General features: G+C 43.9%; 2 protein-coding genes across 7 annotated transcripts in view; both read left to right on the top strand.

Annotated features, from left to right (window-relative positions):
* Nucleotides 1-9,057, top strand: part of dlgap4a (discs, large (Drosophila) homolog-associated protein 4a) — a 116,509-nt gene extending 107,452 nt beyond the window's left edge. The window contains exons 6-11 of the mRNA XM_021616299.2: nt 280-710; nt 833-924; nt 3,784-4,229; nt 5,556-5,647; nt 5,957-6,100; nt 6,293-9,057. Coding sequence (XP_021471974.1) covers nt 280-710; nt 833-924; nt 3,784-4,229; nt 5,556-5,647; nt 5,957-6,100; nt 6,293-6,511 — 1,424 coding nt within the window. The 3' untranslated portion in view covers nt 6,512-9,057. The remainder of the gene's footprint in view (nt 1-279; nt 711-832; nt 925-3,783; nt 4,230-5,555; nt 5,648-5,956; nt 6,101-6,292) is intronic.
* Nucleotides 9,058-10,284: 1,227 nt separating this feature from the next.
* LOC110532413 (6-phosphofructo-2-kinase/fructose-2,6-bisphosphatase 2) overlaps nt 10,285-12,870 on the top strand; it is a 34,939-nt gene continuing 32,353 nt past the window's right edge. For 3 of the 6 annotated variants that reach the window (XM_021616300.2, XM_036988357.1, XM_036988360.1), the window contains exons 1-2: nt 10,285-10,440; nt 12,102-12,416. In XM_021616300.2, coding sequence (XP_021471975.2) covers nt 12,320-12,416 — 97 coding nt within the window. In that variant the 5' untranslated portion in view covers nt 10,285-10,440; nt 12,102-12,319. The remainder of the gene's footprint in view (nt 10,441-12,101; nt 12,417-12,870) is intronic. The other 3 variants (XM_036988358.1, XM_021616303.2, XM_036988359.1) reach the window with 3 other exon arrangements.

Genomic DNA, 12,870 nt, shown 5'->3' on the forward strand with positions numbered 1-12,870 from the left:
ATAGGGACAGATTGACTGACGTCAATGGAACTGAAACAGCGGGTTTACAGGAAACATGGAGGTGTGTGTGTGTTAGGCATGGGAAAATATGTTTTTGAAAATTGGGTATGTTTTTATTGTATTTTTGAAGTTGCTTTAGAGCAGGCTGTCTTTGATCTGCCCTGTTCTTTTACAACTCAGTTTAGCTGTTGTGGTGGTTCAGTTGGCACTACTTTAATTAACGTCCTGCTTTGTCCTGGTTCAGGTTTCAACTAATGGCACTTCCTTCCTCTTTCCCAGCACTCCCTAGGTGTGTAAGCCGCTCCTGTAAGAAGGGCCCACCACCGGTCCCACCGCGCAGCACCTCCAAGCCCCACATCTCTGTGACGGTGCAGAGCAGCACAGAGTCAGCCCAGGACACATACCTGGACCAACAGGACCACCGCAGTGAGGCCAACAGCCAATCAGGCCGCAGCAACTCCTCTGATAGCCTCTGCAGCCTGCGTACAGGCAGCCTGGCCAAGGGCTCTCAACCCCGGGCCCCAGCCCCCATCCCTGCCCCAAGAGACTCCTTCCCACTTCCCTTCTTCAGCACCACCACAAGTACCGGCACCCAGGTTGAGCCCCAGAATGACACTCTAAACCCAGGCCCCAGCCTCACTCCAGACCAGTCCCTAACCCTTCCAGAGCCTGTTCCCACAAAGAGGAAGCTCTCGTCTATCGGCATCCAGGTGAGCACAGGAATCAATTTTCGAAATTGACTGTTAGTTCAGCTTTAATGTCTGTGATGCACTGTAATCTGTTGGGAGGATGCTTAGATTGACTGACATTCGTTGTAATGGTTAACTCATAGGTGGACTGCGTTCAGCCAATCCAGAGAGAGGTTCAACTGCCCCCCTCGACCAAGTTCCAGTCTATTGGAGTGCAGGTGGAGAACGGCAGGCCGTAAGTCAAATCCTTATCAACACAAGATAATCTCAATCAGCTGATCACTCAATCAGCTGTTCAGTCACTTGCGTAATAGTAATTTCTCATTTTATAGGGATGTAATGATTCACCTATACGCATCGGTCTTGATTCAAATGTTTAAGATGCAAGTGCAGCGGTCCACAGACACCAAACCAATGCAAATTTAGCATGCTAGGCATGCGTCGGTCAGAAAACCCGATTTCAAACATTACGAATCGCTGGTTCCCTAAAATGTTTTGCTCATATTACGTTCTTTCTACCTTCTGAAAATACCTCACATTTCTGGTGACAACTGATGCGTCCTCTGTTAGTGTCGAACTGCATGTAACTGCATTGACAGTCATTGATCTACAAGTCATTTTGCATGCTGAACAACCCCAGGCAAAATCAGTAGTCTAGTCAAACTGCACTGTGCCCAGTTTCACCCGCTGACCGACGCGAAGTAGGCTGCCTATTCCTGATATTGCACATCTACGTGGCATCTTCATCGTTCAATTTATTTGAATTCTGGTGCCACTCTGCAGACACAAGCTTGTTAGTGAGCTAGTTAACTATCATCTGGCTATACCTGCTGAGCGGCGCTTACGATAGATTTTATTTTGATCAGGTTACATTTTATTTTTTAACTCCAATGACCATAATCCATTGCGCATCTACTTGTCCGGTCATTCTTTTGTGCCTGATGCGGAAGAGACAAGAATGAACATGAGGGGATATAGAGAGCAGCTGTTGTGATTGAAAGTTGGTATTCAGCAGTCCATAAAAGTATGCCTTATTTACTTTGAAGAACTACAAAATAGTTATTTTGTCAGACCGAATAGGCAGCAGATCTGTAGAGATGAGATGATGACTTGGAATGAAATGATAGTCATCAAATAAACAAATGTAATATACACAACAATTGAAATATTTTATAAAAGTGATGTGAATAAATTATGGTTAATAAGTGATAAGCAGTAATGGACAGTCAGTACCATCATGGGACTTTTATTAATTGTTTTATTCTGTTACAGCATTCAACCCAAATGATTGCCACTTTTATTTTAAATAATTGAACCAAAACCAAACCAACCTCAATGTTTAAAAATAATAAGTGTAACTTTTTATTTAACCAGGCAAGTCAGTAAAGAACAAATTCTTATTTATAATGACGGCCTACACCGGCCAAACCCGGACGACACTGGGCCAATTGTGCACTGCCCTATGGGACTCCCAATCACGTCCGGTTGTGATACAGCCTGAATTCAAACCAGTGTGTCTGTAGTGACGCCTCTAGCACTGAGATGCAGTGCCTTAGACTGCTGCGCCACTCGGGGGCCCAAAGGCACTAATCGCTCAGCACTATTACTAACCCAAACACATAATCTGCAGAAATTACAAGTTAATTAGGTGGTGCTGGTGATATCAGAACCAACGTGGGGAGAGAGAAAACATGGGCAACATTGCGCTCCCCCCCCAATCTGATAGTAGTGGGGTGGTAGATGCTTAGTCTCCATTATGGCTCAGATCAGGTGCCTACATGGTACATACATCATTTTATACACACACACACTAGGGCCGGGATGTTACCAGTATCGCGATACTCGTTACTGTTGTGGCAAGAAAACAAAACACGAAGAGGATTTAACATCATTGTTTCCAAGCTATAGCACACAATATTTTACATACAGCAGGTTCTTAAAGGACTGACTAGGGCCGCTTCGTGTTTTCATTTTTGCCATGGAAAGAATATTGCGATACTGGTATCGTCACAGCCCTAACACTCAGACAGATCCAGCTCATGAGCTCCATCAGCAGCACCTTTTGAGTTTTGGATGGAAAATGAATGCGTTTATATAACCGATCGTATTGCATCCAACCGAAACGCATCGATTCGTTCTCTAATCAAACCGAATCGTTTCAAACTAAAACGCATCGTTCCTGTATCATATCGTATCTAGATGCATATCGAATCGTCTTGAAAGGGAAAGATGCACATCCCTATCATTTTCACATTGGAGACCTTGATGTTTCCTTCACAATCTCTAAATTGAACTGCTTCACATGTGTTTGTGCATCTCCCGCTGTGTTCAACTGTTACTCATCCATCCATCCACACCCTCTCATCCCTATTTCCTCCCTTAGTCCCTCCCCTCCTGCCCTGGCATGGCTTCAGCCTGTTTGGTCCAGGCAGTTACCAAGGTCACTCAGCAGTCACTCTGAGCTCGCGCTGGCAGCAGTACAGTATTAGTGTAGCGTCTCTCTGTCTTTCTCTCTCTCGGTCTGTCTGATTGGTGGCCTTTGTTGTTTTGGCTACAGTGGAGGAGGCAGAGTGCTGTGAAGAACTGGCCATTTAAACAGCCCAGTACATAGTAATGCTCCCTAATCACATTGGTTGGACAGTATGCCCATTCCGTCTGTTCTCCCTATCACTGAAAGTTGTAATCTTGTCCTCGCTCTCTCCCCCTCACACTCTCGATTCATCTTTCTCGCTTTCCTGCATGCTTACTCAGTCACCCTCTCATCATGCCGTCTCTGCTTTTACTGCAGAGGCAAACAGAAAGGCAATGTGCTCTCAGCACTCATGTCCTTGATCTATCAGTCAAACTGCACTTCATAATGATGGCTTTCTGTATGCCTGTCGTTGGGAGAGGAAGTCTGACCTAGCACTAATGGCTGAATACAAACTGTCCTTGGTCTATGTATTAACACAGTGTGTTCCAGTAATCTCTGGACCACAGTAGTCAGAGATTGGGGCAGTGATTTGTGGTCGTCAGGCCCCAAGGTCAACCTTATTACATCCACAGTAAATGATTTCCGAACTGCACCAATACTAATTTGTGTGTGTCCGTCCAGACTCAGCCGGGCCAGCAGCATGGCCTCCAGACAGAACACAGAGACAGAGCCTCAGGACTCTCAACAAGACACCCATCCCTCAGAAAACAACAGTAGAGCCAACTGCAACAGCCAGCCGGTAGATCCCGCCCTCACTGCCTCCAACGGTGAGGACAGCGCGATGGCATGGCATCCTCCCAAACATGCCCCAGTCCCGGCGAGAGTGTCTGCCTCCCTCCCAGAGAGAATGGACCCGGCCCTGGACCCCTCCTCCCTGCCCCCTCCAGACCCCAGCTTGGAGAGTGGCAATGGCAGTGTCCAGGGAGATGCAGCCCAGCCCGGCACGCCCACCTGCCTCCGGGATGGCAACTGGTTCCTCAAACTACTACAGGCTGAGACTGCACGTATGGAGGGCTGGTGTCAACAGATGGAGCAGGAGACCAAAGACAAGGACATCTCAGAGGAGGGTATGACACAGTACACCATACTCACACTAACCAGCTAAATGTATACAAGACCGTAGACTACTCATTCTGATAGGCATAGAGGTTTTTCATGGAGTAAGAGACAGTCTATCATACTCACTCTAAACAGGAGACCTCTATACATTAGACAGAGATACAATCTCCTATCAGTGAATGTCTTGTCAGTTCTATGACATGTGGAATTGGTATTGAGATGATGTCCTCATCCCTGAAGCCCTAAGACAATACAGTCCATATAAACTCCTGTCTGTTGTGGAGATTGGAGAAGGCAGGACAGGCTCATTTAATGCTAATAGTTAACGGCAAACGCTGCTCATTACCTCCTTCAGTTTAATGGCACTACTGCAGACAGACTCTTTGATCCTCCAAGATCTGGCTCAGGCAGGCAGGTAGATAATCTACCTCTGTGTCAGGCAGGTAGATAATCTACCTCTGTGTCAGGCAGGTAGATAATCTACCTCTGTGTCAGGCAGGTAGATAATCTACCTCTGTGTCAGGCAGGTAGATAATCTACCTCTGTGTCAGGCAGGTAGATAATCTACCTCTGTGTCAGGCAGGTAGATAATCTACCTCTGTGTCAGGCAGGTAGATAATCTACCTCTGTGTCAGGCAGGTAGATAATCTACCTCTGTGTCAGGCAGGTAGATAATCTACCTCTGTGTCAGGCATGTAGATAATCTACCTCTGTGTCAGGCAGGTAGATAATCTACCTCTGTGTCAGGCAGGTAGATAATCTACCTCTGTGTCAGGCAGGTAGATAATCTACCTCTGTGTCAGGCAGGTAGATAATCTACCTCTGTGTCAGGCAGGTAGATAATCTACCTCTGTGTCAGGCAGGTAGATAATCTACCTCTGTGTCAGGCAGGTAGATAATCTACCTCTGTGTCAGGCAGGTAGATAATCTACCTCTGCGTCAGGCAGGTAGATAATCTACCTCTGCATTGCAGTTATTGAATGTGTAATGAACAGTATTGACTCCCACATCAGGTTATTCCTCAGCAGACCTGTATTGTATGATCTTACTCATGCAAATGTTAATAATGAAATAAAAGTGTATAAAAAATCATTTTTATAACTTTTGGGGGAATAAAGGTTAGTAATTTATTCTATGGATGAAGTGTGTCACCAGCAATGTAAATTGTACGCTGTAATGACAATGGTAATTAAGGACAAAGGTCAGAAATGCCACATAACCATACAATTTTAAGGACATTTTATTTTGCCATTAAAAAATATTGCGCTCTGTGCCCATTTAGAGAACCTGCATGTTGTTGTGATGGCTGACTGGCTGTTGTTTTCTGTGTGTAGTGATGGGAACGGTCCGCAGTGCAGTGGGCAGTGCCCAGCTCCTCATAGCCCAGAAGTTCCAGCAGTTCAGAGGACTCTGTGATGAGAACCTGGTGAGTAGTACTAACCCTACAATGCCCTCTTAGCCTGGCACATTTCAATGCACCTTTTTCAGTCTCAGCAGGTTGAGTTGGTTTAGAGCTCCCCCTGGTGTCAAAATACATACATACCAAATGGAGGCATACTTCTTCTAAGCAATGAGGCAACACACATCCATCTCTGTAACGGATGGCTAATATTGATGTTAAATCTGTATTCTGAAAGTGAGCCATGGCTGGAAAGGACTGAATAATGTTCTGTAATGTCAGTGTGTCTAGACAAGCCAACTAGAACTGTCCTTCCTGTCACATCCTGTCTGTTAGAATGTGAATGCCAACCCTCGGCCCACAGCCCAGGATCTGGCGGGGTTCTGGGACCTCCTGCAGCTCTCTGTAGAGGACATCAGTGTCAAGTTTGACGAGCTCTGGCAACTCAAGGCCAACAACTGGCAGCTGCCAGAGAATAAGGTATTGGACTCACACCACATATCACCTTGATAGATCCTGATGACTTATTACTATTATTATCATCCAAACAGCTTTCTATTTAATGTTTAAAAAGACACACTTTACGCACAAACACATCCTACATATTCTTAATTGGTTTGAGTCCAACAATTCCAATGTCTCTTCATCCTAATATCTCTGTCTCATCCTCAGGTGGAGAGGAAGGTTGTTCCGCCCTCTGTGCCAAAGAAGACGCCTAAGCTGACCCCTGGGAAGGACCGGAGCGTGGACTCTGTGGTGGACAAGCAGCGGCAGGAGGCCAGAAAACGCCTGATGGCGGCCAAACGCGCGGCGTCGGTACGACAGAACTCTGCCACGGAAAGCTCAGACAGCATTGAGATTTACGTCCCCGAGGCCCAGACACGCCTCTGAGAACAGACCGCCACCGGCATTCTGCTCCCCCATGAAGGAACGGCCTCTCTCACCCACATATACACTCACACACACATACACATACACACTGCTCCCCATGAAGGAACAGCCTCACACATGCACTAGACACACCCCGGGGTACAGAGCCTGGTCCCCTAATGGCAGCGCAGCATACAATCAGAGTAGAACCCAGGAGAGCACAGGCATGCTAAAAATACAGAACAATGCAAAACCACTTCCTTCCTGGCTGCCATGGAGATGGAGACCTCAACAGACATTCAATACTATTGTTATTACTATTAATATTATTATTATTATTATCTCCTCCTGAAATGCATCAAGACTGTCTTAAATGTGCATCTGGGATAAAAGGACATCCTTATTCCTTGTCAGCTGAAGAATCTTGGTATCCCAGAAGTTTACTCTCTTCTCATCCCCTCACTTCTTCTGAGTCTGCGAGCTGGGTTGGGCTAGTCCAGGCAGCCTCTCTCGTTTACCACACACACTCAGGATACACACAGGTGTACTCATTCACTGTCCACACAGTCTTCCTATTTTCTCTTTGTATTAGGCTGCCACTCCATTGGTTGTGGACGATAAGCTTTACTCTGTATGGAATATATATGAGATGGTGTTATCGTGTACTAAGGAAGACCGTAGCATTCTATCTATCTCAAAGTGGTTACCATAATAGTTTTGTAAATGTTCTTTACCAGATTGTTAGACAAGGTCCAGTGTTCAGTACTAAGGTAGTTTTTCTATAGACCAAGTACATGTACTGTCGTGATGATGTTCGCACATGATGCAATCATTCTCTCTCATAAACACGCAATATGCTGTCTGTCGGTGTCTGTGCAGACTCATGTTTTACATCTTCTATGCCCTTTTGAGGGAAGAAGAGAGATTACCAGGGCCAGTTGATGTGCGCTAAGGTAGGAATGTAACATGCATTGAAATTAACTTGATAACTGCACCTGTCATGCCACTTGTTTACCTGGTTACTTAACCCATATTTGTTGCAGGGGACCATGAGGTATTGTGCACCACTTAATTACAACATTCCCTGTTTCCTACTCAACCTCCAGTACATTTGAATCATAAAGTGGAATCAACTATAAGCTCTCCTTTTTTCCTGATTACCAAGACTGGTTTATTTTAAGTGGCATATGCCAGAGCTCTGCCAGTGGTGTTGGGAGAGAACTCGTATAAGCAATAAGTAAAATGGCAAGTTTGAACTAGCAATGTAAAAATGATTCCGATGCCCAGTCAAAAAGCAACAACCCCTAGCCCCTACACTTTCAGTGTTCTCAGATCTGAAGTGATAGGTGAAAGTCAAACAATATGTGATGAGTCTACCTTGTCTTACAATGTTCCATGAGGAGCTTCAACTATTCTTCTTCCTCCTGTCTAATGCTTAGGCTATGAGCTGTTTTCTCCAGGTGAGCCCTCAGTCACTAAACAAGCCAACAGTCAAACGAACCATAACAGCGCTTTGGTCGTCATACACCATTAATAACCACTACTTCATTGGTCAAAGCCTTACCACCAACTGTCAAATGAATAATGATCCAAAAGAATGACAACATAGCATACATTATAAACTAAGAAATGCATTTGCTATGTATCACTTATCTGTGCATTGAAAAGGTCTAAGAATCTAAATATTTCAGACTATGCTCAAGCTGAATTAATGTACTCTTATTATGGTGTCTGGCTGGCAGTTTGACCTCTTATTCCTGTGTACAGATCGAGGCACATTGTGGAGATAATTTTTAAAAACATTTTGTATGAGACATTTTCTGTGACTGGTTTGAATTGACCATGCAGTCAGCCAAAACACACTAGACTGTTTTGACCTTTGCCACAGGTTATATTGGTATTTTTCTGGATTTGGAGAGAATTGATGGTGCTGTATAGGATTGTACTGAGATGGTGTGGAGTTTGAATGCCTTCCTAGAGAAACATGTCAGCATCACTGAAAAAGAGGTGTATTCACACTATCACGCTACAGCATACATGTGTATATGAGCTTTCAGCTTTGCATTTATTTTTCTCATGATTCGCCATGTTCCACTCATTCGCTGAATTCCAAATCAACCCTCTAGCCTAGGCACTCCTGTTAGATCTGAAATGATTGGATAGGTATGGAGAAAATCCACCCACTCTGTCAGAAGCAAATAACCTCTGATCAGAAGGCAAAGTGCCGCGATTACGTTTTTGCGCAAAGCTATGTGAGGGATTGATTTGGAATTTTGATAAAGATCTGCAATTTCAGGATCTCAATGCAACTTGTCCCCTTGAAGAGCTGGCTCTCCTCCTAAATGGCTAACACCTGTGCCACAACAAGGCTGCCCTCAAAGTGCTTGTGTGATCCACAGTCAGTTTTGTATTTTTATCTCATAATGTAAAATATGGCAATTAGTAGAACTGGGAAAGCAGCTGATGCAGGGGCACCAGTATGTTAATTATTGTTTATTTGTAATACATCATATGGACGTGTACATTTCATTGTCCAAAGAAATCATTAAACATCCCTTTGTTACATCTCCTTGTCACCAACATTATTCTACTCATTGCTATATGTAATATTAGCTGAGATGTTAATATTACAGATAAAATCGCTGTCTTCAATGATATTTAGCTGTATGTTAGCTCATGTTTTAAGGTTATCTCTCTTTTGAATGGCCTTCCTCATAGCTTAGAACAAGAGTCATGCAAAGATCCTACTGAGATCATAGCACCAATCACAATGTGTTGTCTGTCTGGGGATGAAGACTAGTCTGTATTCAGTCTCATGTCATTCAGGGTTGGTGAATTGGTCTCAGATTGCATGTTCTCCTCTTCAACCATACAGTCAGAAGTGTTAGACTGGTCTCTGCATGGTACTGGCATAGCATAGAATCTAGATCTGAACCTAGATTAGAACATTGTTTCCTTCAGAATCAGGAGCCTGGAAGAATGGAACCTTCAGGAGAAAATGGCCTGATCAGGGATATTCAGGCAGTTTGTATACAGTATGTTTTGTGTTATAAAGGGCTATAATGGGCATATGAAGGGGCAACCCCTGATGTCATATACCCTGTTGAGACAGTGACTTTGGACAATACAAAACACTTCAGCCATCTGGCTTGGATTTCTTTGAACTAATGGTCTGGATTGTATCAATAATGTCAAAAACATTTTGCCATGCATCACTTTTGGGGTAATGATGGGACACTAAATAAATTCCCTGATGAACTTTTCTATGGTAGTAGAAAATCTCACCTACCTGACTGTGGATATACCTCCTTAGACTTGTCACAGGTGATTACACCATCCCCATTGGCCAACTCCTCTTTGAGAGATGCAAATAGTGAAACATGCATAAACAAATTAGACAGAGGGCCATTAAGAAACTACCGGTCATTATTTTACAAATCAAGCACATATTCTACTGATACGGGGTTGTTCATATGTTATGGTATACTAGTTATTTTGAAAGAATAAAGAATTGTAATTACCAGTAAAATGTCCTATTCGTTTTCAAGTGTGTGAATACAGTTGAGTAAGCAAAACAATGTATAGTAACTAAATGAATGAAACGTATCATAGCGCTCCCCCTACTGGCTTCAAGATGGTAGGCCTAACTGACCGTAGACAAACTAGAAAATTAAAGGCTATTTTCTTTTCTTTTTTAGATATACCAATAAAATGTGTGTGTGACATAAAACAGAGCGTTTCTCATTCCTAAATGGAGACCATAATATCATATTACTCGTGTGTGCATTGTCAGCGCGCATATTGATTCGTTTCCTGCGGACGCCGGGAGGAGCCAAACATTAAGAGGATGAGGAACACCTCGGAGCGAACTGATTAAATACTGTACTGAATCAAAAGTGACTCACCAAAGAGATAGCTACATTTGTGTGGACTCGTCTATCGTCATTTTGGTAAGTGCTGCTGAATACTATCTGCCTTGCGTAGGTGAATCGCTATGTTGTTGCAGTGAAAATAAAGCTAAGTCCTCAAGTTATTGTATAAAACAAGTCATAGCTATGGACATGTAAAAAAAATAAACCAACCGGTCACTTTCTTCAGATGTAAAGTGGGACTCAACATGCTTAGCTAGCTAACATTAGCTACTTAGCCTATTTGCCTACTGTTACAGTGCTAAAGCTGACGTTAACTAGCTAGCTAAACTGCTTGTGAAATACACTACATGGTCAAAGGTATGTGGACACCTGCTTGTCGAACATCTCGTTTTAAAAAAATCATGCTGCTATAACATCCTCTACTCTTCTGGGAAGGCTTTCTACTAGATGTTGGAACATTGTTGCAGGGACTTGCTTTCATTCAGCAACAAGAGCATTAGTGTGGTCGGGCACTGATGTTGGGCGGTTAGGCCTGGCTCGCAGTCGGTGTTCCAACTCATCCCGAAGGTGTTCGATTGGGTTGAGGTCAGGGCTCTGTGCAGGCCAGTCAAGTTCTTCCACACCGTTCTCAACAAACTATTTCTGTATGGACCTCGCTTTGTGCACAGGGCATTGTTATGCTGAAACGGGAAAGGGCCTTCCCCAAACTGTAGCCACAAAGTTGGAAGCACAGAATCGTCTAAATTGAATGCTGTAGTGTTAAGATTTACCTTCACCAGAGCTAAGGGGCCTAGCCTGAACCATGAAAAACAGCCCCAGACCATTATTCCTCCTCCACCAAACTTTACAGTTGGCACTATGCATTGGGGTAAGTAGGGTTTGCATCCGCCAAACCCAGATTCTGTCGGACTGACAGAGAACGTGTTTCCACTGCTCCAGAGTCCAATGGTGGCGAGCTTTACACCACTCAAGCCAACAATTGGTATTGCGCATGGTGGTCTTAGGCTTGTGTGTGGCTGCTCGGCAATGGAAACCCATTTCATGAAGCTCCCTGCGAACAGTTATTGTGTTGACTTTGCTTCCAGAGGCAATTAATTTAGTTTTATTAATTCTGCACTCGGCAGTCCTGTTGTGTGAGCTTGTGTGGCCTACCACTTCACGGCTGAGCCGTTGTTGCTCTTAGACATTTTTCAACTTCACAATAACAGCCCTTACAGTTGACAGGGGAAGCTCTAGCAGGGCAGAAATTTGATGAACTGACTTGATGGGAATGTGTCATCCTATGACGCTGCCATGTTGAAAGTCTGAGCTTTTCAGTAAGGCCATTCTACTGCCAATGTTTGTATATGGAGTTTGCATGAAGGTGTGCTCAATTTCATACACCTGTCAGCAAGGGGTGTGGCTGAAATAGCCGAATCCACTAATTTGAAGGGGTGTCCACATACTTTTGACCATGTCGTGTATATCTACTCAGCTAGCTAGCTATGATTGAAAGTAAACAAATTAATGTGGGAAGATGAACTAAACAACTAGCTAGCTAGATGCTGATGCAGGGATTTCTCAAGTAATTTGATTTAGCCTAGAAGTTTGAGATGTTAAGCGTTACTGATCTTTTACAAGCCTTGTCAGCCAAGTGTTGTCATCTCTGTACGTTACTAAAGCGTATTGTACTCTCCCAGTGTACCATTGTTTTAAAAAGTAAAACCTTCAACATCGACTATCTGTAAAATCCTCTGCAGAGAGATGATGATGACCTCACTCAGCTAGTGACCTGACCTCCCAGTCCCAGATCATCCTCAGCCAGGCAACCCAGCCGTGACAGAACCAGTCATTGGACAGCACAATAGTATAATATATATGCCATTTAGCAGACGCTTTTATCCAAAGCCACTCATCCGTGCATACATTTTACGTATGGGTGGTCCCACAGTGACAGTGTTCAATTTCTACTAGCATCATGGCTGCCAGCCAGCAGAAAGGCACTGCAGTGCTGGAAACTTCAACAGAGGGAAAGCGAACAGAGCTCAGGGCCAATGAAGTACTGAAGAAATGCTGTAAGTACTGTGTGTCTGGGTCTTCCAGTATCATGTTCTAGTCTGGTCTCTTTCCTGTGTTAACCCAATTAGGTTAAATGTTAACTCATTGCCAGATGCATCAATCTGATCTTTGGGTATTCAGTGTAAGCTGTCTTCCTCTAAATGCAGAACCATTCAGACCTTTTTTTTGTTGTCACGATATAATGCAATTGTGTTGATTAAGTGCATTGAATTGGTCTTGGGCTGCTGTGCAAATTTTACATTTAGAAATGAATACAAAGTGCCCTTTTTTAGATAGTAATCAGTCCTATTCTTTTGTCTCGCTGACTTTCAAAAGGCGAAAGCAGGTGCATGTGCGATCGTATGTCACTAACCTCCCTCCCCTGTGATGCAACGTGACACTAGGCATCTCTTGTCTCCCTACCTGCCTCTATAGCGTGTGAAAGGTGCTCGATAGATATATCTTAACTGC

The sequence above is a fragment of the Oncorhynchus mykiss genome, chromosome 9, assembly GCF_013265735.2.
Source record: "Oncorhynchus mykiss isolate Arlee chromosome 9, USDA_OmykA_1.1, whole genome shotgun sequence".
NCBI classification, from domain to species: domain Eukaryota; kingdom Metazoa; phylum Chordata; class Actinopteri; order Salmoniformes; family Salmonidae; genus Oncorhynchus; species Oncorhynchus mykiss.